The sequence below is a fragment of the Meleagris gallopavo genome, chromosome 4, assembly GCF_000146605.3.
Source record: "Meleagris gallopavo isolate NT-WF06-2002-E0010 breed Aviagen turkey brand Nicholas breeding stock chromosome 4, Turkey_5.1, whole genome shotgun sequence".
NCBI lineage: Eukaryota > Metazoa > Chordata > Aves > Galliformes > Phasianidae > Meleagris > Meleagris gallopavo.
In genome coordinates, this window is record NC_015014.2 from 16,047,126 (window position 1) to 16,073,462 (window position 26,337).

Genomic DNA, 26,337 nt, shown 5'->3' on the forward strand with positions numbered 1-26,337 from the left:
AAAAAAAAAAAAAATAAGAATAATAAATAAAAGCCTTTTAAATCTGCATTTGTCTCGGTCTGCTGGTAACTACTCAAAAGCAAAGAATGACAGCACTCCTTACACAAGATGGTTGCTACAGCTGTATATATGAACAGGTGTTCTATTGTTTTCTCTTGTAAAGTACTCACATCACACAAATCCAATAATATGAAAGGTGGTGTGATATTTACTAGACCTTAATCCTTTGATTCAATTACAGGAATATTTTACTTTTCATTTCAGTGGTTATTACATGGTAAGAGAATGTTCAAAAGAACAGTTCACTCTGAGATGGTTAGCAGTATTCACTTGAAAAAAAATAATAATGCATATATACACCAAGCATCTCCTTGCTTGCAAAGAGCTGCAGAGTGAGCTACTTTTAGACACTTCTGTTTATGCCTTCAATTCTTTTCAAAATAGATTTTGACTTTAGAGATGCATTTTGAGAAGCCAACAATCAAAATAACGTCCTTCACTGCAGGAAGTTCCTAACAGAGAAATGTTGGGGTTCCATGTCACTAAAGCACCATGATTTTCTATCACATACTTAGTTTCAGTCCACAAACATCCAAAAAAAACGCAAATCTTCTACACTTAAATGTGGGATGGTGGGATTGTTTTTGCTTTGATCCCTCACATAATAAAGCATTGTGTACAGACAGTTACATTGGCCTTGAAATATCGTGACTCTAGTTCACAAACCAACAGTCTTCTCCAGAATCATAGAAGTACACTCAGAAAGAAACAAAGATGTGGAGTTGAAAATGTACAAGAATCCATGAATCTAGATATGACTGAAAGGCTCGCACTTTCAATTAATCAGTCATAGTCACACATTGTTTTTGAATAACTTATATGACCTGAGGGTATTCACAAATATCTCAAGAGATGGAATGTTTAGCAAATCTGAGCAAGAATCATTCACCAGCTGCAGTTAAGCACTTTTTCCTTCATCATTCCCTGCTTGTGTAAGGGAGCATAGTCATTATAAAGGCCATTCTTGTTATCTAATTCACCATCCAAAAATCTGAGTCTCTCACTGCTATTGAGAGGAACCTGCTCTAGGACAGCATAGCTGTAGTTAACTAGAACAAGTTAAGCTTGTATAAAAAAGAATCCAGCTAGGATTCTGAAGGAAAGAAATCAGCTCTAGCTCCATGAGACTATCAAGAGATTTCTCAATAGATTCCCAGTCTTTGCCAAAACTCTGACCGTATCACATCCTGTTCTTATATGTGCTGGTTAGCTCACAGCTATATCTAGTAGGTCTTTTCAGCTACTACAATCATTTCAAAAGCAAAGCAACTTAATAAATCTATAAGATTTAGTAATGAAGAATGTTTTTTTAGTTAATGCTTTGGCAGTTTTGCTGGCTCCAGAGAGATACTGCATTTGTATATGTGACTTCCCAGGTGCGTTTATCAATACTGAAAAGAGCTATGTCAAGATAACAAAGTTAAACATATAAAAATATATATGTGAAAGGTTGGATTGACCTCTGCCTGTAGTTTCCACAATTTATGGGAATTCATCAAATTCTCTTTTGTATGTTAAAGCATCTTTCAGTATACAGAGAGAGAGTAACACAGATGTGTTGATGGGCTTAAAAATTATTTCTTAACAGCTTTTGCTCCCATGCTGAGTAGTTTTCCTTTATTCATGGAATATAATGAAACTGCGCTTACACAATAATTCTTTTGGACTGTGGTTTCCCACAAGTGACATATTTTTGTCTATCGTTTTTCCATGTTAAAGTCTGAGTGTAGAAGGCAGAGGAATCAAGCACAGATGCAGCTCTAATACCAGACTGATACAAAAATATTCTTTAATGGCCTAAGTGTCTCATAAAGAGGTTGAGAAACCTCCTCGATCATCTGGAACACATAAGTTTCTGGAACCAAACCTGAACTATGACTTCAAGTTTCAGAAGGGCCAACTATTATCATAACTCTCAACACAACACCTGTGACTCATTTTTATGCAGCAGATTTTGTTAGGTTATCTCAACAGCCTTGCTACTCTGATATTCCTCTTCCTTGAAAACTACACAAGTATTCCTGAATGCTCAATGGAAAACAAAACAAACAAACAAACCAAAACAAATAAACACACCAACTTGTAGGCCATAACAGAGTTTTAGAAGGCCTATCTCCTCACCTATGGACACTGAGTCTGCAATATCATGCCGTATCAGCCTGAGCACCGTTGTGAGCATGCATCTCTTGTAATTTAAAAAATGTAACAATTCTCATGCAGTTTTGCTGATGTGCACTTGATGTGCCCTGGAGAAGCTAATGTCTGTTATGTCTGTCTAGATTAAAAATAAATAAATAAATAAATAAATAATGGTGTACTAGGAAGGAACATGATACTGTGGTAATACACAAGAATCTAAAAGAACGTGACCTTTGCAGAAACAAGTAATACAGGGAATTAGGGAATTACACATCTTGCAGTCTGCTCCTGTTCCTATGCCCCATTTGCTTAATCTTCCTATTATAGCACAGTATAGTAAAGTGATACATAGTTGTAGTTTGTGATGTACTGTAAACCCTCAATAAAACACAGGCTAATTCTTACTTTCACCATTTTCACTTTTTTATAGCTCATCTCTCTTTTTCATACACCATCTATAAAGATTAGTAAAGCCATCACCATTCAACCTCTAATACTCATGATGACTATTCCTTCAAATCAAGTTTTCTTTTGAGAAAATCTGATAGCAAAATCCGTTACATGGAAAACTGTTTAGAGATCATCATCCATTAACAATAATTAACAGAAACCTCTTCTGAATTATTTACAATGTTTAAATTTCACATGCTAAGACAACCTACCATTGCAGCGCAAAGAAGATCTTCAAGTTTTCCAAAGATTTCAGAGTAACAACAAGATCCAGAAGTTGGAAACTATACTCTTCTGGTGGTTAAGAAAGAAAGTCTTTCATCTTCTGTTCTACGATAAGAGACTATATCCATTTCCTTCTGCCTTCTCCTTCAGTCTTTAATTCCTTCAGCTGACTGCATGTCACCTGCATTCATCAGGCTCCCAGGTGCCCAAAAACTCCTCATTTTCTTCATCTCTGAATTATTCAGCCATTTCCTCCTGTCCATACCTATACCACACCCTAAATCATAAATTGACAGTTGTCTTTTATAACACTTCCTACTGGCACTCACTTTTTAAAGGCACCCCTATAAGATGTTGTCATCTCTTGGCCAAGGCATTTCCCTGCTAGGGCTTGATTTCTCACAGTTCATCTGAGGTTGATGGAATGCCTCCTCCTCTTAGCCCCAGCTGCTCTGCATTCAGTCTCGGTGTTTGAGAACTAGTATTAGTATCGTGATTCTGGAGTGTCTCTTGGAAGACCGTGGGCTCCAGCTTTAATATTTGGAAAGTCCTTTAATGCATGCTTCAACTTTCACTGGAGCATTCTAGATCATATTGATTTTTGAGAAAAGTTTTATCAAGGTCATGACAAGGAAAACAGAAGAATAATCAAAAAGCAAGAATGATCTTCTAACCCACCACGGCAGCTTATGATGCTGATCTTGCAGCACTCAGCCCTATTAAGTATAGTGTAATATAGTGCAGTAGAGTGTATCCAAGGCTTTGCAATGGGTAGTAGCTTTGGACCAGGGCACATTTCTAGATTTTCAAAAAATTTCTCTTGGTCACCCTACTGTTTTCATGCTCTCATATACATATCAGAAAACATTTATGACAGCAAAAAATGTGCAAAGTGTAGGTGCTTTTTATGGTACACAAGAAATTCCTCTAACATCTTGATACAAATCTTTATAATCTTTTTGCCCTAGGGTTGTTCTGTTACCTCTTACTAAGAATAGTGCTTGACTTTTCTACTTTGAACGTACTTTTTGGGTCAACTATGAAGAAGTATAGGTAATCAATGCTAAGTGACTTTATTTATTTATAGTTACTAACTCATGCTTTGTCTATATCCAAAGACCTGAAAATATTTTTTTCTGCAACCAGGACTAGTAAACTGGATTTCAACCAGCATAAAACTGCATGTCAGTAGTACTAGTATGAAAATACACACAGTTCAAAGGTCATATCAAGTTATATTTTAAAGGCAGACTTGTAAGCCACATCTTAATGGACCCAGGTACCAGGACAAAGCAAAAATCTGAATTTGCAAGTTGCTTTCAAAGTAGCCTGGTCAAAATCATAAACCCAGTATGTAACTTTGTCACATTTCCTTTCAGCAAAAGTGACTGCAGTTTAGAAGTGTCATTCATGGCTAATGGAAATGTACGTTTGTGTGGTTAACTGAATTATTGGCACGGGCTGCCCAGGGGAGCAATGTGGTCATCATCCCTGGAAGTGCTCAAGACACATGGAGATGAGGCACTGAGGGACATAGTCAGTGAGCATGGTGGGGATGGGTTGGGATTGGACAGGATTATCTCAGAGGTCTTTTCCAATCTTAACGATTCTATGATTCTACTGATCGTTGATAACAACATGTAAGATATTTTATTGCTTCCCATCTTCTTTGTTTCCAAGCTCCCCATCATGGTCTACACAAAATCATAAGTGGCATTGCTCCTTTTTGACCTTACAAGATTTGCAACTGTGTCAGTAACTGGTTGGTGTTTCTTTTGGATAATCTTATAATGAATATGAAGTAAAATAGCCTTATTTTCAACCTAAATATATACAATATACTATATGAACTAAATGCTTTATCTATTTTAGCTTTTTATCTATTTATTTCTTAACAGGAGGAAACAGTACTACTTTAAAGAATCTGATATCTCTTCAAAAATGAAACAGAATGAAACAGATCACAGTGAAATGTAAGAATGTTTATTTTGAATGTAACATTCGCTGTTTCTAAGCCAAAATGCCCTCTGAAGTAAAGTAAAAAATTAACAGGTTAGAGAAATCAACAAAATCACCAAATATCATTCTACTAGTCATTTTTCTCTGGAGCTCTTCAGCTAAGAATTTCTAATAATGCCATTTTATGTGTCATATGTTTTTATATGACTGCTAGATAAAGGAGTTCAAATTTACATCTAGACACATGTCCCTGCAAACAAAGATCTGTCTTTTAGAATACACTGATTTCCAAGAAGGACAAATTGAAAGTTCCAATGAATCCTTTCTCTTACTGAAGTCTTATGTTGGTAATTTCTATTAAATGGAACTAGAATCTAATCTAGTTGCTTCATTTTCAAGACCTACAAAATGAGAAGCCCAAGTTTTCCTAATAGACAGTGGATGTGTCAGTTTACTAGTGGCTGAAACAGGTGTGTGGGCGATGTGTATATAGAAAAGTCAATGTCCACAGATAGTACTTGCTGACCTTAACCAGTTATTTTCTACAGCTGAATTAGAAAAATATTGAGGGTGGGCTTGAATATTCCCAGACAAATACACACACAGTGGGGGTCACCAGAGAGCTCAGTAAACCAAGGGAAGGCCTTAAGGATATGGAGCTACACTGGCATGTTTATAAACTGAAACCTAGCATGTGTAGCATAACCCCAAAAGAACAGTGGGAGACGTGAGTGTTCTAAGCCACTCGTATGAACTGAATACGAAATTAAGTTTATATTTTCAGCCAACCCAGACTGACAAATAGCAGTCACTGAAAAACTGTCCCTCCCTGATGTTAAACAAGCTATGGATTTGTATACACATGCACACTTGACAAAAAACTGAGTTCACAGAATTGTTCATAAGCCTTCCTGTACTGCCCCATCATTCCAGTGTTCTGCCTTCTCATTACATCTGTTCTTGTATCCCACCATTTTCTTGCATAAGAGGTATCAGTAAGAAAATTTCATGAATCATACCATACAGTGCAGTGACTGACTGCAGTGGTAAGGCTGACCCTGAAACAAACCAGTTTTTTGCGATTTTCAAAATCCCAGGGAAATTTTCAGTTGAAAATACTAGAGTCCAGAGCTCAGTGTACAGATAAAGGAAGACCAGAACAACAAAACCTTATGCCCAGAAGAGTAAGAACATTGTTTGTGTTGCACTGAACAAGTATTACTTAGTCAGAATAGAATATTTTGAAGAAATATTGGTACTTGCTTAGGAAAAGCTGCCTAGACATTTCAGACCTTAGAGTCTTTTGCCCATCTTTGTCAAATAAGATTAATTTTTCATTCAGAATAATTTAGAAGTACATTCTTCAGAAACAGCTTGCATAATTTCAGCTTTCAGTATTTTTGTAAAAACACCTGTATTTTCTAAGGCTCTTACTTTCTCTACCTTCCTTTATTTTATTTTCTCAGGAAAATTAACTCTCTAGAATCTTTGCATTTAAGAAGGCACAGAGAGGAGAAAAACGAGCAAGGATTTCTCCAATGTAAACTTGAAATCTTTGGCAATCTTCATTTGTATTATATGTTTCTTTATATGTTTAGAAATATTTTATTAAATATGGAATGCTGATTCTCATTTGGGGCTGAACACCATACAGACTAAACAATGACTTCCACAATTAATTTGGGCCATTAGCAGATGCAAATATATGAAGTCTCTAGAAGTCTAGGGCATCCTATACTGATCTGTTTGTCTCATCTTTCAGACCTGCAGCACCTACAGCTAAGATTTAGCTGCCTAGAAGGTGGCATCCAATGCTATTTGAGATACCTTGAACATCTTGCCTGGCCTTTACTATGCCAGATACTAATGGGTCTTCTCTGGCAAAGCGCTACGCTAGCTAACTGCCATGCCATATTAAAAAAAAACAAACAATAAAACACAGCAGTAAGATGACTCAACCAGAAGAAAAACCTCAGATAGGCAAAGTCAGACACTGAGAAGGAGTTGATAGAGAATTTATACTCCAAAACTTAAAACTTTGGTAGGTCCAGAATGAGCTGCACAAGACTCAATATCTGGGGAGCAGTGTCCTTTGCAGAAGGGCCTACAAGAATTAATTGTTACCTTCTCTAAACTGCATTTTGCTTTGTTACCTGCAAGCAAGTTCCCCACTATAGACAAAAATGCTGTGTAAGCAGGTCACTGCAACCAAAGTTTGTGTTGTATTAAGATAACAGAGACTGTGTGTTGTTAAGATAGCGTGTTTTGACATTCACCATCAGTGTTTCACTTGGCTAGACCATCACGCCTACAGGTGCCAGATAAAGACAAGGACAAGTTGTAAATGTCACCCTTTGTACTCTGTTGTGTTCAGCTGTAGCCAGTCTCTGTGGAATGTGGAAAACAGTTAAAAGTAGGAGCTTAGGAAATCAGGGAAAGAACAGGACGGGGAGGTGGTGAAAGAACAGGACATTAACTTGAAGAATATCTTACTCAGAATCATGGAATCATGAAGGTTGGAAAAGACCACTAGGATCATCTAGCCCAGCCATCAAACCATCACCTCTTCCCTTCCAGATGCTGGAGGTTTGTCTTATGCTCTCATACTTGGCTAGCATATAGGCTTTGCTTTCCAGTATAAGACATTTGTGCTGCTAACAAACAGATAGTCAGCAATCTCAACAGAAACAGCACACATCTAAATCTTTCACACTAAACATTGGGCTGTAGTTCCCAATCCTGACAACCACAATCCACCCGTTAGCAATGATTGCTTCTCCTCTCCTCCTTAGTGTAATAACAAATTGACAAACCTTTGCTGCAGTATGAAAAAGTGAGAGCCTCTCCTCAATCCTCCTGATCTTATAACAAAACTCCTGAATAAACAAATCAATACAGTTCAATATATGCATCCTCTTTTTGCTATCAAGAAATATTGCTATTAAAGAGATGCTCTCTGAGGTGATTGTTAAATCATCTATTTATTTGATTATTTCTTTTGCATTCTCCAGAAAATGTGTATTTTATTGTTGACATGGTCCTAGAATGACATGGAAGGGAAGAATTAAGGGAATAGTAACATTGGCAGAGCACTACTCAGTCATTATATCACAGAGCTGATCAAAGATCATTTTAGATGGAAACTTGAAATTCTATACCTTGAAAGATTCAAGTAAAAGGTTGATAATCTGCTGTGTGGAGAAAGTAGGAACAGTGCAGACACCAATGATAGTATGGTTGTTTTTTCCTCTTGCTGCTTGCAGCATCCCTGGGAGAACAGTACAGCTTCACAGAACTGAAGCTGAGGGAACCACCCCCAATATGGATGAAACCCAGATCTCTCCTCAGAAGCTCATTAAATAATTCCCTCAAGTGTAGGTTGCTGATAAATACTTGTCCATGTAAAAATACTATCACAAGTGTTAGGACGATGAGGTGACCATGACAGCTACTGACTAAACCTCTTTGAGAAAACTAGGTGGTTCTATCACTCTGGGAGTCACATGATATTGGAAGGCTTAGAGTTACACTGGAAGGCTACAAGTCTTCCTTAAACGTCCTATCAGTGTTGCAGCAAAAATGGGAAAAGCTGAAGCTGATGAATATATAATAGTTGTGAATGTATTAATTTGTCTTCTTGTTTACAGGCTTTGTTCCTTCTTGTTTTGCTTTTAAGTATACCACAAAATTTTACTGGGGTCAAAGAAACAGAAGAAAAGTTAAGCCTCCTCATGTGTAGACATGCTAAGAGAGCTCCAGTATAGACACACACATAAACAAGTGCTCCTGAAACATGTCAATTGATTCCAAACATTGGGACCATTAAAGCACCCAGTGCACTTTCCACCAACACACCACTCTGACAACACACAGCAAAATGTGTCCACACAAGCTCAGAGACAAAGGGCATAGAGAGAAGCACTGCCAAGAAAAGCGGTGAGGAAAGTTGTTTCATTCCCAGCCAAGTGACTCAAAAGAACCAAAGGACAGAAAAGACCTTTGCCAACTTACAGCAGGAAGTAGGTGTGCGTGGCTTGGGCATGCTTACACCCATACTGCAAGGTTATCCTGTCTCCTGTGCTGACATGCTGATACAACCAGAGGGTGAATGCTTCTCAAGGGGAAACTGCCAAATCATGTCTAGACAAGGGACCACACAAAATACCTAAGTGTGACTAAAAACGTGGAGAAGCTAGATATTACATATTAATCTTTTCATTCCCTAAAATTAAGGGAATTTGAACAGAATCCTCTTAACTAGGCAAATGACAAGTACTTTTGCCAAAACATACCAATACAGGAAATCATTCAGGTGAAACAAGTTCAAAAATGATTGATACAATTAGCCACATTCATGGAGTGAAAAAAGTAATTCTTTATCATAAGAATTCTTAGCACTGCCAAATAATCTATTAAATCATTTGTAACAATGAAGTTAATAACTTGGGTTTCCTCCCAAGTTCTGCTTCCAGGTTTGCTATGTGCAACAGAAAAGATGTACTGAATATACAAGTAAAAAGTTCCATGTTCCAAGTGTCCCATGAATGCCTTAATGTTCGAGGCACAGATACAGCAGTGAGTGTAAGTTGTCTCCGCGTCACAAGTCATCCTGCAGGAAAACCTTTCACCCTCTTCAGTAAGCTTCAAAGTAGACCCTAAAAACCAATTATGAAACCTGTCTACTTTGGCAGTCCTCAAGTGGCAACATGCTTTCTCATGCGAATTAGTTTGGGTTAGGCCAATACTGCCATGATATTCAAAGTAAATTCAGTATGCTTTAGCAAGAAGAGCTGAGCACAATGCCAGTTCAGACCACTTTGAATGCTATTCATGCATGTGCATCAAGACAGTGAAAGGATAGAAAACTGCTGTGAAGTTTCGAGCTAAATATTTGCAGGAAAAACTCAAACATGTTTTAGGAATCATATTTTCTTAGTGAATCTGCAGCTAACTAACAGAAGAGTATGGATTAAAAGCTGAATTGGTTTTGACTTTCAACTGAAAATTCTACATGTTCAACCACAAACTCATTAGTAGAAGATGGGAAGGGAAAAGGATTAGGGTTTTCAATTAAAAAAACAAACAAAAACACTACAGAAGTGAACCCATTTTTCTTTGTTTGCAGTTCTCTGTGTAGAAAACTATATTTTCACCCTTTTTAAATCCAATCATTACAAATACTTGCCCTTCAAAGCAAGGAATTATCCTCCGTTTCCAAAAAGTCATCATGTACTGTTGGTAGGGCAAAACAGCTGCAACGAACTATCCTAACAGCAACTGTCCTACTGCTGTGTACAGACATGCCCAGCAGATAAATAAGCCCAAGCTGCATCACATCATGTGTATCTCTTGATCAACAAGGGCCCACAACTCAAGTCATTATAGACAGAGCAATCAAAGCATTTATAGTATCACATGCCCTGTAGACTACACAGGCTGTTTCCTCACACATTACCCAATGTCTACAGCATCTGGATTCTTTTTATTTAAAAATAGAGAATTAAACTCCCTACCAATGAGGTTTACCAAGGGAAATTTGTGACCACCTCACTTTTTCAAATTTGATGAAGAGTTAGAAGAAATAGATACATTTTTTTTAATGTATACGCACCTACACGCACATGAATTCACATGTATTTATTTGTTCATGTTGTTTGATGTAGCTATTGACAGGAAGGCAGTGAAGTATTACAACAGCAAGGTGCTGACCACTTGAGTGGCCAAGTTCCATTCTCTAATTATTGTTTTTAATTTTTTCTCTCTTTTTCTTGAAATGAATAAAGTAGCACATGAGACAAAGAATATATAAAACCTCACTGAACACAGAACATGGCAGTCTTACCAGTCAGTAGAGCAATAAGTCTAATAGGGGAGACTTCATGATTGAAACACAAACCTAGGATCCCTGGGCCAAGAAACTAATTACCTAAGGAACAGACAAGGCCTGTGCAGATGTAGATGTTCAACAGACACTAGCACTGAAAATGAAGTGGTGAGGGGGAATAAAAAAAATTCAATTTCATAACTGTTGCTTTAGCTTATTTTCTGCAGGCAGTAAAACTCAATATCCAAACAAGACCCATTCCAGAAAATTTGATCAGATAAAACCTAGTCAGCTTCCTTTTTTTGACATTACATTTTAAAAATATGAATGATCTCTTCTTTACAAAAGAATTTGGAAAGTTTCAGTATGAACACTAGACAGCACGGAAACTGGAAACTATTTACAAGGAAAAGAATTCCAAATATCAAAGCAGTTTAGGATTTTGTAAAGACAAACTACCTCACTACTTGAGAAGCTCAATTCTTCCAGGTATACAAGCTTCCTATGAATATCATTCATTTCAGAATGAATTTTCAGGATTTTGTAAGACTACTACTCTCCAAGCGCATAATGCAAGAATATAATTGAATCCTTCACAAGCATTACTTAAATTACCAGAAAGCACCAAGGTTGACTTCCAAGAAAGAGAATTGATACAATCATGAAGTAGCTAACACAAGTGAAAGTTAAAATCACAAATTCTGGTCTCACTAGTAAAAGCAAAAACTAAGTGTCTGAACTGGGGAGACACACTCGCTTTTCAGTGGCTTAATTAGGAATTGCTAATCAATGACTCAATTCTATCATGAATGGAAACCAATCAAAAACACAGAAACCTTCCTCTAAAGCTAACAAAAACCAAAGAGGAACAATGAGGAAGAACCAGCTCCCCTCTTTGGTTGCGACAACATAAAGACAAAAAACTTTACTGCATAAGAAATACTTAGGAATTTCAGCAGTCTATTGAGAATGCTTCTCCCCTCCACACAGCCACAACCAGCTTATGGCAATTCACAACTCCACACACCCTAACAGCAATCAGCTGCTTTTAGCTCTCCCTTGAAAGACAGTTTCTAAGAAGGCCTGGAAACAGCTGTGGTCTCCACAGGTCTAAGACTGATTCGGTCAGCAAGGTTTGAAAAACAAGAACTCACAATTCTTTCATTTGTTCTAGTTAAATACTATATATGTACATTTCCCTTCTGCAGATAAGAGAATGTTCACTGCAAATAGGTAGATTGCCATCCTCATAGCAGCAAATATTTTCAAATACAAGTGAAAAGTATTTGACTGTCTTAATAAGCATGGTGAAGGGCAGAGGAGACATTGAGTTAAGCTCTTCAGCAGCCACGTATGGCTTTCTGAAATAATTAGGATGGCACATTACACATCAATAAACTCTCACACTCTATAAACCTGCTATAAAAAGCCTCTAGCATCAGTGTCTCAGCTGCTTCTGAATCCTTTCTTCAAGCAAATACACCTCCTCTGCCCTTATTTTTATAGCTTTCCGTAACATGATTGCATTTGAGTACTATCATAAAAATAAGGGGATTAGTCTGTATGTCTTTCTGCTGCTTCTGAGGAAACTGATCTGGAACTGCACCAGGCAGTCTCCACACTGCCTCCATGCTTCCACCTTCACTCAATCCTTTTTCCTTTTTATACTGTCTCATGTGTGATCAAAAAGTCTCATCATCCTTCTTCAGAATGAAACAAAGAATATTGCCAATTTCTCACTAAAGAAATAAAAAGTTCTACCTCTTTTTTTTCTCTCTCAAACTGAATATACATATACTTGTCCACTCATCCCTTAGTTACAAATATCCATGGCTCTCTTAAGCCATGCTGTCTCAAAAAATTGACCATTTTGGTCACAATTGTGCTATAGCATACTTTTAAAAAAATATTTTAAATAAGTCAAACATCTTTTTCCCCCTTCCTTCTTCAGTTTTCAAGTTGATTTTTGAGTTTTGAAGTTTTCTGAAGTTTGAAGACTTCAGATGCATTTTTATGCTAATTGTTAATGTTTCAAATATATCGTATAGGGTACTTAATTCAGCTTTTTCACCATGACACCTTGGACTAAGGGAGCAAAAGATGGCTTTTTCAGCAAGAAAGAGTGCAAAAATCTCAGGGTAACAGATGAACTTGGAATCCTTTGGTCAACAACATGTTAGGAAGGAGCCTTCTGCACAGCAATCACCTTTGAACAAATCTGTAAGTAGAAGAGATCTACATTTATGATAAAAAGCACAGAGAATGTTTAAACTTCTTGTTTGAAGTGTGATAAGTTAAAAATGTCTACCTAAATTTCAAGGAAAAAAGAATCTACAAAGTCATTTCTTTGCAACAAGTTGATGAGTTCATCACACTGAGCAAATAATGGCATGTTTAATTATTGTGGGAATATTCTTCAAGGGCTAATTTTATATGTGACACTAAAAGGGTTTTGATTAACCAGAAATTGTTTGGTAGAGTATATATGTCGTTTGCCTTAAGTCTTTCTGATTTTCAGAGATAAAGTAAACCTATCTCCGTCCCTGCCAAAGGCTGACATTATGAACTGGAGAACAGTAATTTATATTATTTTATTAGTAAGCTTTACTATAGTCAGAGCCCTGCCTAGAAGTTATCGGGACACAGGTAAGAATATATCTCGTGTTTTTATTCTATTCTTTCATATAATACTGATGACTGCATCTTAGCATGTATGGTTATTTAGTATTGTTTTATCACTGCTAGTTCTACACTAGTTTTCTTGTAAGTGAAAGATACACAACAGAACTGTAGCTGTATAATTCCAGTCTTTTGATCACCCTTAGACATATCACTTCCTAATGTCTTGAGAGTCCATGAGCTGTGTGATACAGCCTGGTCCATGCAGAGAGGATGCGCACTAAAGGGTAATTTAATCTATAGGAGTGTGGTTATTCCACTAAATTTCAGGTACTCCAAAACTTGTTGAATCAAAGACTGCAGTTGTTCTAGCATCCATACATAGCCCATGGGAGAAAGATAGTGAAGTAAAAGAAAGAATGCTACATCCAGCTAGTTATTCAGTGTAGCTCTTTAGAGCTCTGAAATTGCTCTTTATCATTCTTTGGAGAAGTCTTACTTTCCACTAACCACTAAAGGAGCCTATGATGACTGCATTTGGCACTAAGTTTTAAGTCCCAAAAAAGAGAAAACTGAAATCCTCCCACAGTGTGCATGTCTGATGAGTCTTTCACATTATATATTTCTATCATTGGTCAAGTGTTCTCATCTTTAGAACTTTCAAATGCACTAACAACTGCTGTTTTTCTTATTTATCTTTAATCATCATCCCAACTGACATTTCCTCATTACTTAGGGAAACTGGGTTAACTCTTAATTTTGCCTGATTCTTTTATACTACTCTCAGAACTACTGACATGGGTGTGAGATAGAACCGTCCTGATTAGGGAAGATACTCCTAATTTCAAAATTAGTGTCTGAAAGTATTCTCTAAGAAACAAGAAACTCAAGAAACAATAGGATTTAGGCTTGGCCATTAATAAAAGATCCGCTGGCAAAGGAAAATATTTGCATACAATCTTCAGATAAATTGGACACAGATAAATCAGATAGGGCTAGTTAATAGAGAAAGATGAAGTTCTGTGATTTTTTGTGGAGCTTTGTTTCCCAAGGTAGCCTTCAATTTACTACACAGGGAAGCTTTCACCGGCAGCCAAATGATCATCAAGTACACTTTTAAGTAGCTAAGACAAGTCAAAAAATGATTTCTAAGGTGTTTATTTAATCATGCAATGCGTACCATCATAGCTGAAAACACCTTCTAGATTTGATTGTAACTTCCTTCTGCGAAACATGAAATAGGCAGGGAAATTACACTGTAGTTCAAAAACAAATTGTTTCCCACCTTCAAGTCAAATAGATAGCATTGCCTCATGCCTTCCACCTTAGTAATAGTACTACTGGCACTGAATTCTGTTTTTCTGAAACTCCATATATTAAAAAAAAAAAGTATTTGATGAAGCATTTGAAACATATTCTATTCAAATACTAATTATCTTGTTTTTCAGAGGAAAAAAACAGCATCAGCCAGCGGTTTTCTCAGCTGCAAGAGAACAACTTTAAAGCCATGTAAGTTGTCTGGGTAAAGAATTTACTTGCAAATTTGCTGCCTATGAACATCCCTATGGCATTTTGTGTCATTTGGAGATGAGCATGCACTGCAAGTCGCACACTCCCTATTCCATCAGCCTGAGCAAATTGGCGATAGAAGCCCTCTTACTGTCTCATGCAAAAAGTAATACAGTTATTTTATTTTTTAGATAGAGAGAAGCATTATTAATGTTCTCCATTCCTCTTACAGTGCCATGATCATGTTTGCGCAGTATGTGCAAGGAAACACATTTGCCCAAGTGGTTAAAATGGCTGAAGCTGTAACAGACTTTGCCAAAAGGTGCACTGATGTAGACAGAGACAATGCAAACTGTCAGAAGCCTTTGGTAAGCAAACTTGTACTTTTAATGCAACAGAGGTTTTCAGAAGTGACATAATTTCAGGGTACTGGTATGCATTTTTCCAGGCAGGAGTAAGATATTAGGAGACATGGTTTACTCGTGTGTGAATGTTTGCTCTTATTGACTCTTTCCTTCTCCATGCTCCCACCTAAGAGACATCTCAAGATGAGCAAAGGATAACAAAGTCCTTCACAGAAAATAACAGTAGCTTTTGAAATCCTTGACCTCCTAAAATGTTTGTAAACTTGTGCTTTTATGGTTATCATAACAAAACTCAGTAGAAGCCAGATTAGATATTTCTAGCAATTATGATGCTCATAGGAGCTTTCTCCACTCCATTAACTTACATTGCTAGTATTCACAGAGTCTACTTCAATGCACTGTCAGATCAGCAGATCGAATCATGGAAAATGGATATCAGTCTGTAACAACTCTTCTATTTATTAAATATGGGGCTGAAGCAAATCCTGAATTAAAACAATTCCGAGCTGAAGCATGACTGACAGCAAACCTGAGCATTGCTACTTGATGAACAAGGAACCTGGGAACTGTTGTTACATAAACCTGCGACTTGTCACTATACAATCTGATTTTAATTAGAAAAGAGTATGGATCCCACTGAGATATACAAATCAAACGATCATCTTGACTCTAATCAAGAAATGAGGGTCTGAATGTTTTAAGTTCAGTGGAAGCTGAACAGTATGTTTGAAAACTATCTCATCATAAAGTCTATCTTGGCATAATAGTAGGTATCAGAAATTGACACATATATTTTAGAAGTCACTCTGACACTGCAGGGAAAGCAGTGGTAGTAAAGAGAGAAACTATACGTTTACACAAATTAGGGCTTTTTGGGTTAAAAAGTCTCCTCATAAAGCTCACGGGGGTGAAATAGAATCCTCACACGCATTAGCTTTTTTTCTAATTTTTCACAGGACAGGATCTTCCTCAATACAATATGCCAGGAGGACAATCTTCCTAGATTTACTGATTGCTGTGCTAAAAAGGACCCTGAAAGAAATGATTGCTTTCTCTCCCTTAAAAATTCATCAAGAGGATTCATTTCTCCTTTTGAAAGGCCAAATGCTGAAGCTGCCTGCAAAAATTATTCAGAGCATCGTCATTCATTACCAGGATAGTAAGTAAATAACTCATAGATTTGTTGCCTGCATATGATGGTTATGAGCCTTGAGACCACAAATGCAGTATCAACCAAAAAGTTCAATGAGACTTGCTGTAGAGCCATCCTCTCTTTTCTTCCTAATGAGAAATATTTGAATAATCCATCCAGGTCTATTTGTCATCATGTGAAACCTGTTCTACCAAAGCCTACTTTGAATATAGGTCCAAACATAAAGCAATCTGATCTATCTCATTGTAGTTTAAATAAAGCACTCATCTGAAACACTAGGGATTTGTCTTCAGTCCTTAAAAGCCAAGCAGATGTTCTGCTGCCTCTAGACCAGAAACTGGAAGGATCTCAGCCTTTAATTTCCAGAAAAATGCCAGCCTCATCAGAATTCTTCCAAGACACACTGCATCATACAGCTTGTTGTTTTGACAAGAAAACAGATGCTTTTAGTAGCTATAATTCAGCAGATACTACAATACCACTGCAGCTCCCTACGTCTCGGGCTTAATCTGATAGTAAAGACATTTGTCTCTGTTTTAGTTTTATCTATGAGGTTTCCAGAAGGCATCCTTTCCTCTATGCCCCAACAATCCTTTCTGTTGCTATCCATTATGATGAGATGATGAAGGACTGCTGCAGAAGTGCTGAAGACTCCACTCATAACCTGGAGGAATGCTTTCGGAGACAGGTATTACAAAGCAAGGTTTGGTTTTGTAGCATGTGACTAGTGGCTTTCCCATAATGAAACAAATGCCGAAGCAGAGCTATTGATTATTTCTTTTTCAGCCTCTGCATCTGATGTTAGAATTCACCCTGCTAAGGACAGGGTAAAATACGACTTGAATGCTACTTAACTACTTAAATCAGTAGTTTTTACCACAAAGCATTTTCTTGGCTTTCTTCCATTTTCACAGTCTGTATCATCTTTCTACTAGGCCCCAAAGGTGGTGAAGCCCATCAGAGAAGATGGCCTGAGGCAGGAACACACATGTGGAATCTTGAAGAAGTTTGGAGAACGGACCATAAAGGCTCTGTGAGTCTTCCTGATGCTCACCAAACAAGGCTTTGTCTTGTCTGCTTCAGCTGTAGACTGGCCACACTCATTGTTAAGATGTAACATACGGCCTGTTACAGGGCTTCCTGGCTGCTCCCCTAGAGTCCCTTAGGCATACACATTTTGAAATACAGTGTGGATGTCATATGTCAGCAGAAAGCAGATCTGCACCTGCACGCAATACAATGAATGTGAATACTGCAACATCGTCTTTCTGTGCAGGCCACCTGTAGCACCTAACAAGGCAAATGGACTAGTACAAATTGACGCATGACAGCAGTCACTGTTTTCTCTTGGTGATTTAATGTTTATGAGCCAAATACAGTTCAGCTCACATAAGACACAAAATTGTTACTGTAATTTCACATTCACCTTCCATATATCCTTGTTTTCTCACACTAAATTTCACTGGAGATCCCTAGATAACTCTGAATATCTCAGCCTTTGGCTTCAAGTGGTATTTTTTTTTAATCAATATCAGTGACAGCAGTAACGGGCCATTTCTGACCAGTTTGCATACAGCCCTTTACAGACAAGTAATGAAAACTATCACAGTCTCACATTGTGAATATTAGCAATAACTATTTCTCTTCATTTTAGGAAACTTGTGCAAATAAGCCAGAAATTCCCTAAAGCTGATTTTTTTACTGTTACCAAACTTGTGTCCGATATTGCTAACATGCACAAAGACTGCTGTCGTGGAGATATGCTGGAGTGCATGCGTGATAGGGTAAAACATTTAATATTTATGTATGTTTGCAGAAATTATCTGCCTTTTTTTCTTGTTTTCAGATTTTTTTCCTTCTGTGTTGTAATGTTTTCTCTGGAGCTTAATTTTTCAGACTAAAAACATGGTTGATTATCCCAGTTTACTTTTTTCTGTCATGAAGTCTTAAAAAAAGTCAGCAAATCAACTTTGTGACTAAAAGGGCCTAATTCTGTTTTAGTGAATCCTGTTACAATTCCTAGCTGAGCCATATATTTTCTGCGCAGTTTTCAGCAAAACATGTATCTGCCTTTCCTTTGTTCTCTCTGCTTTTCTAACATACCAAACCCATCTATCTCACTACTTGTCTGTGATGCCTAGCTAGATAACTAACTTCTCTGTTTAGGTGGTTATCTGGAACCTATCAAATGGAAAGCAAAAGGCTTCAGCAGCTTTTTACCTATAACAATACTAATAAAAAAAATAATAATAATAAAGACCAAAATCTGATTAAACTTCCTTTGTTTGCTTTTCAGGAAGAAATTCTACACTATGTCTGCACCAACCAAGACATCATATCAAGTAAAATTAAAAAGTGCTGTGAAAAGCCATTGCTCCAAAGAAGTGAATGCATTGTTAATGCAGAAAACGATGACAAACCTGCAAACTTGTCTCCCCAGGTCAGAGAGTTTATAGAAGACAAAGGAATATGTGAACGCTTTGCTCAGGAAAAAGATACCCACTTAGCCAGGTAACATGTATCTTCCTCCAGTCTTCAATTTTTGTGTTCTACTACTTGAGTTACAAGATGGCAGTTTGAAAGACAAAGATCAGCTCATTTAGCCTCAGATTTGTCTGCACTGTGAGCATGTGGGCATGTAGGAACTGCACAAGGTTATCTTCATAAAAAACCAACCTTAGCGAGTATGGAATGAGAACAAATGCTGAACAAGACACAAGAATTTCAGAGAATACTGAAGAAATGCATGCGAAATTTAGGTACTATCAGTTCTGATCTTAGGATCAAAATCTAACTTTGATCCACTCTTACATGGGAATAAAAACACATACCTAAATGATGCTCATGTCTTGACTCAACAGGTTTGATCCATTTCTTTTCTAGACATGTTCCTTTGTCTGATGAAGCCCTGATCCTACCTGTAGCAAATCTAAAAAAAATCAAAAACAAACAAACAAAAAACCCACAAGCTGCAACAGAAACAGTATCAAGTCACAAATAATCAATTTACTTCAAATAACACCTATCACTTCCATTTATGAACACTGCAGCTAAGAGATTAAGAGATTGAGCACAATGCTATGTAGAGTGACTGCTTTCAGGACAACTAATCTTTTCAAGATCTTTTAAGAAGTGGCTCTGTTACTGGAAATTACTTCATTTAGATAGGAAGAGCTTAACAAGCCATGTTCTGTTCAAGTTGAATTCTGGGCTGTGATTTTGTGAAATTCTCCTCATTACATAGAAGATCAGATGAAAGCAACCCAAAAGCATCCCTACTGTCCTTACTATCCCCAATCTCCTGAAAGTGACAGTTTTGTCTTACTGCTAATTCCCAATGCATACATATTGCAGGTTTCTCTATGAATATTCCAGAAGACACCCTGAATTTTCTGCTCAAATGCTTTTAAGAATAGGTAAAGGATATGAGGACCTACTGGATGAGTGCTGCAAAACTGGCTCTCCAGACAACTGCTGCAGCAGAGGGGTAAGTGCCTTACACAATACATGGATGAAATCAGGCACACAATCACACAGCTTGTCTGGCTAAATAGTACTTGTGTGGGTACTAGAGCTACTGGGGATGGGACAGGAAAAAACCTTCTCTTGGTGTGCATGTCTGATTTCAGGTATCCAGCCTCCTCCTCTCCCTGTGGATATTTTGCAAGAAGCTGCTGCTATAATAATTTAATATGGATAGATAGAGATGCCAGTGAGACGGATGGAGATAGCATTTCTGTGAGTCCCTACTCTCTGTTAGGCTCCCAGCAGCACCACTTGCTCACTTGCAAATTAAAAAGGCCCTTACTCAGAGGGTGGTGAGGCACTGGCACAGGCTGCCCAGAGACCTGTGGGTGCCCAATCCTTAGAGGTGTTCAAGGTCAGGTTGGATGGGGCCCTGGGCAGCCTGGTCTCGTGGGTGGCAACCAGCCCATGGCTGGGGATTGGAACTGGGTGGACTTTAACGCCCCTTCCAAGCCAGTCTCAGATATAGACATCTGCATTGTACACGTCTGAAGTTCGGAGCAACTCTGTGCCTTCCATTACTTATAGAATTAATATTTAAAGATGTTTGAAGTGGACTTCTGTCACATTCAGGCAGTTTAGAGGTCTTAGATAGGTTTCTAATAAAATTAAAACTTGGTAGCATTTCAGGTGAGAGGCAGCTATGGAGATCAAGGCCTCATCGTAAGGCAATAGGACATTCTGCATTCCCACTGATAAAGTGATTCCTCAAATTAATTTTGTTTCCTCAGGAAGAAGAACTGAAGAAACACATTTATGAAACTGAAAGTGTGATGAAGACAAGCTGTGACATTTACAAGGAGAAAGGAGATTACTATTTCCAAAACGAGTATTTATCTTTTGTTTTTAAAATACGTATCTGCTTACCTGATGCCTGTACCAGATGGGCACAGTGTAGGCTCGAATTAATTCATAGATGGGAAAAAGGCTGGGCTAAAAGACATCATCTGAATGTTTGGTCCACTAAGTTTTAAGATTTTCTTTCCTTCTAACTTACAAGACAAAGTTCTGTCCTCACCTAGCTCCTGAGGCAGTGAAACGACAACTTGTTCAATCTCTCATTCACTTTTGCTATGGATTGGTGTTTTTTGTTTTTGTTTTGCTTTATAACTGCATTTTGAGCTGTGAGATGTAACTTAAGAGTCATAAATTTGGCTAAAAGGCCATTTCTGCATCTTCTGCAAAAGACCTTTCTCTAATTCCAGCAGCAAATGTAAATACTAACAACTATAACAAAAAATTAACTACAGTAGACAAGGAAAACCTGAATAGCTTAGCTGTGTGCTGTGCTTCAATGCAACATGCAGGCACAAGCCTCCTGCAGGAATTCTGGCCTTGATTTGCAATGTTAATGAGCACATGCCTAACAAAGTATGTAAGTAATTTCAAATCCATAAACTGCTTGCATGAAGTTAGGCTTCTGCTGTCTTTGTCTGGGGAGAGAGATAAAGAGAGCTTTCTGTACTCTTGGGCATGTTCGATCTTTAAAAGACTTGTGGAACTAGAGGGTTCCAACAACCCCATTATGCTACTTCTGCCTAGTGTACCAGTTTTTATGGTTCCCCCAGCCACCAGGGCTAATAAGCACAGTTTTTAAGTGAGGAAAAAAACCCAACTTTTTTGAGTTTATCTCCTGCTGAGATCAGCTCTGCCAAGAAGTCACCCAAGTTCAGTTTTGCTTCTAAACATGCTCCCTGCACTCCCAGAAAAGAGAACAATGCAGGGAAAATATACATACCATTTCATAAGAGAGCCTACCAAAATATAAACAGCAATGTTAGCATTAATTTTATTTAGCCCGGTAGGAGACTAGTCAGAAAAAGGAGAGATCTCACAGGGAGCATGCTTATACTTGCGTACATGAGTCTACAAACACTAGGCTGAGTTCTGCCCTACTAGGAATGAGTGTTCTGCTGTGGGATTTGGCTGGAGCCTTACACTGTTGAAGGCAGTGGCTTGCTCACTGCTGGCTGCTTGAATGTAAGCACCAATATCAAAGAAATTATCATTTCAGGCTTCTCCTGAGCTTCACCAAGAAGATGCCTCAGTTAACATCTGCAGAGCTGATAAAATTCACCAAGCAAATGACTACAATTGGCTCCAAATGCTGCCAACTGAGCCAGGACAAGCTATTGCCTTGTGCTGAGGAAAATGTAAGTTTGTTGTTTTTTGTTTTCTTAATCCTTAGTTTCTTTTCTTAGTCCTATTTTTTTTCCTGAAGCTCTGTGCCAATTCCTACTACAAGCAAAGTCCAAGAGTTTGGAGTACCAGCAAATGAGCAAAATGCTCACTGAGGTATTAAAGCTGCCCTGAAGAAGTACTTCCAGATACACACCTGTAGTAAGCATAACAGTGTTACTGAAGTCAATGCTTGAATTACTCTCTCAATTACACTGCAAGCAATCCATTTAGCAGAACGAATTCAGGAAAAACATTCAGCAGAAAAAATCCCTTTTATCTTACGGGCAAAGCTTAATCTAAGTTCTCAGTTATTATTTATAACTTTACTGAAAGCAGTATCTATATCAGGGATTTTTTAAAATAAGAGAATAACATGAAATTGTGTTTTTCACTTCTTCTTAAAGCTGGATCTTGTGCTTGGAGAAATATGTAGAAGACACCTGACCAATCCGATAAACCCTGCTGTTTGCCACTGCTGTAGTAGCTCCTATGCTCTCAGGAGGCCGTGCATGGGGAAACTAGAAATTGATGAGAATTATGTGCCCTTATCATTAACACCTGATCTGTTCACTTTCCACGAAGACTTGTGTACAACTGAAGAAGAAAAGTTACAGCACAAGAAGCAGGAGTAAGGCATACCTCTTTCACTCTCTTACCTGTGTTCCTTATTTTTACCCTGGCAATGCTTACTTTCCCTTGTCCACTGTACTTGTCTGCCTTCTATAAAATGCCTTGGAAAGCAGCCATGTCCAGCCTCAGCAGCGCACCTACCTAACTGCTTTTCTTTCTTCTTATCTTTGTCCTAGTTTCTTTTGCAGTCTGGTTGAACCTGTATTTATCTGCCTTTAATTAGAAGAAAGTCATTTTTCAGAGGAGGTAGCTGTACTGGTATATACAGCACCAGAGATGAAGCAATAAGTGCCTGAAGTTAGTTCCTCACACTGTCCTCTACAGAAACTGTGAAAGTCATATCATAAAAACATACCAGAAGAACAAGGAAGCTAATGCACGACCTTTATGGTTTAACTGAAGTGTGTCTCTCAGTAAGACAGCCTATGTATTTATCCACAACCCAAGCACTCCTTCGATCTCTGGATGCTTGTTTGCCTTTGTCAGAGAGAACTGTCATGCTGGACCTCCCACTACAAGGAAAAACAAGTTACCTTGGATAACTCATGCTATATTAAACTTATATTGTCTAGGACACTCTCGAGTGGTAACAACACAAATCAACTGTATGATTTGTTCAGGGATATTAGTGGTGGAACAACTTCAAAAACAAGCACTACTATTATACTTCACAGGATAATAGGGAGATGCTCCCCAGTGCATCCTGCCTGGTTGTTTCATAAAGATGAAAAAAACCTATAGAAAGCAAGTGGATAATAAGAAAACAAAGATCTTACTAGACTAGTGGTTGAGAAGTGCTTCTTAAGCTGCTTGCTCACCTTCCAGCTTCACAGGACTTTGCTTCCCTTGCAGAATGCTCATCAACCTCATCAAATACAAGCCCCAGATCACACAGGAACAGTTGACTTCCGTCACTGTGGCTTTTACTGCCATGAGGGAACAGTGCTGCAAAGAAGAGAATCGTGAGGCATGTTTTGTGAAAGAGGTATTTGTTCCACTTTCAACTATATGTTCTTAATCAAAATGAAAGCACTTAAGTGTAAATTTCTCCATTAAGCAACAAAAACAAAGTCTGGCTAGCCACAATTCCTTTGGTTACTTTTCCAAAGATCTTTCTCTATAACAGTACTTGACTGAATTTCCTTTTAAAACAAGTTCCTTTACAATAGGGAGGGAAAGAATATTCAAAATTTTGTCAAGGCGTTTCCTGTATTTATTTCCCCACATCTGCTTTTCTCTCATCCTTCCTGTGTTATTTTAGCTTTTTGAACTTCATACTACAGAGCTACTTAGATTTTTCTCTATCTTCGAGTAAACTTGATTTTCCTTATTTCTCATCTCTCTCCAATGTATTCCTTAACTGAACAAGCTTTCCATGACCCTTGAGAAATGTTCAGCTCTGCTTTACCCAACCTATCTACAAAGAACCACACTACTAGCTCTTTGTAATAAAACTACTTCAGTGTTTTTCCAACAAATACAAAACCAGCTAAGACAATCTGAGCTGAACAGCAGAAGTATCATACATACATGTATTTATACACAACCCGCAAAGATATAAAACATTAAGGAATTGACTTACTGATGTACACGCATAATTTTTTTTGCAAGTATGTTATCTTAGAGAGTGCTCAGGTGCTGGCACAAGCTGCATGACAGTGGAGTCACCATCCCTGGAAGCGTTCAAGAAACATTTGAATGTTGTACTGAGGGACATGGTTTAGTGGGAAATGTTGGTGGACAGTTGGACTGGATGATCTTAGTGGTCTTTTCCAACCTTGGTGATTCTGTGATTCCACGATCCTTCTGATTTTATTGCTTATAGTTGTTTTGCTTCTTTCAGGGTCCTGAACTTGTAAAAAGAAGTGAAAAACTGCTGTCAGCCTAAAGAGCTCATTTAGCATATTGGAAGATATTGGCTGAATGCTATGTAGTTGCACAAATTAAATACTAAGCATACCTTTTCTAAATATTCATGAAGTATAAATAGGACAATATGAGTTATCATAGTGGAAAATACTGTGCTGTGGTTCTTACCCTACAAACCCTAACGAAATCAGTACAATTTTCACCAGCTATAATTCTGCCAATGCCTGATTTTCCACCATCAACAAATTAAAGGGGAGCCTCCAGTGAAACATCACGTTTTGAGAAAAATCTGACAAGCTATGAAACTGTAAATGTAGTCTGCCTTCAGATCTGAGCCTAACAGAAATTTATATAAGTGTATGAATTTTATTCAGATGTGGAAGAAACTTCTGTGATAACTTAATGTGTAGTTCAGATGCCCTTGATTCAAAACAATCATGAACATGTAAAATTTAAACCGAAGCAAATAACTTAAACCCACTTGAATCCAAAAATAAGTTGCAACACAAAAGGTAACTGGATGGAAAATGAGGTTTTAAGTGTGTCCATAATCTTATGCTACAGAATATTATTTTTCTTGTATGAAATAGTCATAGAAAAAGAAAAAAGTAATCTAAACATTGGCTTCTTACAAAGCATAAAGAAAAACAAGATTGAAAAAATCTGACCATAACAACTTTTAAAATATTTTTGAATCACCAAATATTTTTGGGTATTTTAATAGGACTGTCTTTGAAATACAACACATTCGTTCACTAACAAGGGGCTGCTGTAGGGAACTGTAAAATTACCCTTAGGCACAGAAAGATTATCTTGGTCATCCCAAGCAGAGCAAGGAAGAAGATAGATGAGCAAAATGTCATTAAGATGAAATGTGACACTTCTGGTCAGCAGACAAACGTTTAGAGAAAGCACCAGAAGGCTGCTGAATTTAAAGTATATAATAAGAGATAATTTTTCAGAGTCAGATTGAAGAGGTTGACCAAATGAAGTCCTCTCATAATCCATCTTGTGTATATTGTTAGGCAACATTCTCATTAATGATATAGCGAAAGGAAAAATTATTCATTAAATTTGTGACAGTGAGGTGGACAGAGACTGTTGCAGATCTCATTGCAGCATTTCTGATGTCAAAATCATCTTGGTATGTTACACAAATAGCCTAGGAAAACACCAGCTGTGTTCTGTGAAAACAAATTAAACATTTGACATAAGTATAATTAAGCAACTGCAGTAGTACAGTATAGGAAAAATATTCATTACAGTGTTGAATGAATAACAATGCAGATAAAACAAATCACAAACTGATCAAGAGTCACTGATATATTGCTGCTAATTGAAGCCTAACATCATGCTTGCATGCTGGTGATACAAACACAATGCTAACCGATAAAACAGAAGAATGAGATATATCAAATATGCATCATGGTTTTGTTTTTCTCACCTTTCATCAGGACTTTGCTGAAGTACTTGAACAAATCCAGGGTCTCAGTTGCAGACAGAATTTCACTGAAAAGAAAGCAACAATTAACAGCCAAAGTTCCATTAAAAAAAAAAAAAGGAAAACGAGACTAGATTGGGGTTGTGTGGTTTAGTAAGAAAGGTTTTAAGAACATGTGAGTCTTCACCTGTCGAAAAAGGCAGGTCGCAGGACAAAGATAGCCAGTCAGCACCTAGCAGGAAAAACAAAGCACTGGAATCAATGGTCTGGGAATAGTACGGAGCTTCAAAAGAGAGAGCACACACTACCCAAGTGCCAGTGACATTTTCAGACAGAAAAATAAATGAAGAGATCATCTAAGGCTTCTCTCAGCACAGTTTTCTCAGGA

At 37.6% G+C, this 26,337-nt stretch overlaps 1 protein-coding gene across 1 annotated transcript; it reads left to right on the forward strand.

The window, feature by feature from the left end:
* The first annotated feature begins 14,660 nt into the window (after positions 1-14,660).
* On the forward strand, positions 14,661-26,068 carry LOC100545878 (alpha-fetoprotein). Its single transcript, XM_031553035.1, has 13 exons — positions 14,661-14,785; positions 15,018-15,153; positions 16,107-16,309; positions 16,844-16,991; positions 17,239-17,336; positions 17,958-18,087; positions 18,600-18,814; positions 19,658-19,790; positions 20,560-20,657; positions 21,843-21,981; positions 22,414-22,637; positions 23,492-23,624; positions 24,483-26,068. The coding sequence occupies exons 2-13, from the start codon at positions 15,022-15,024 to the stop codon at positions 24,525-24,527; spliced, it is 1,698 nt and encodes a 565-aa protein (XP_031408895.1). The 5' UTR covers positions 14,661-14,785; positions 15,018-15,021; the 3' UTR covers positions 24,528-26,068.
* The last annotated feature ends 269 nt before the right edge of the window (positions 26,069-26,337 follow it).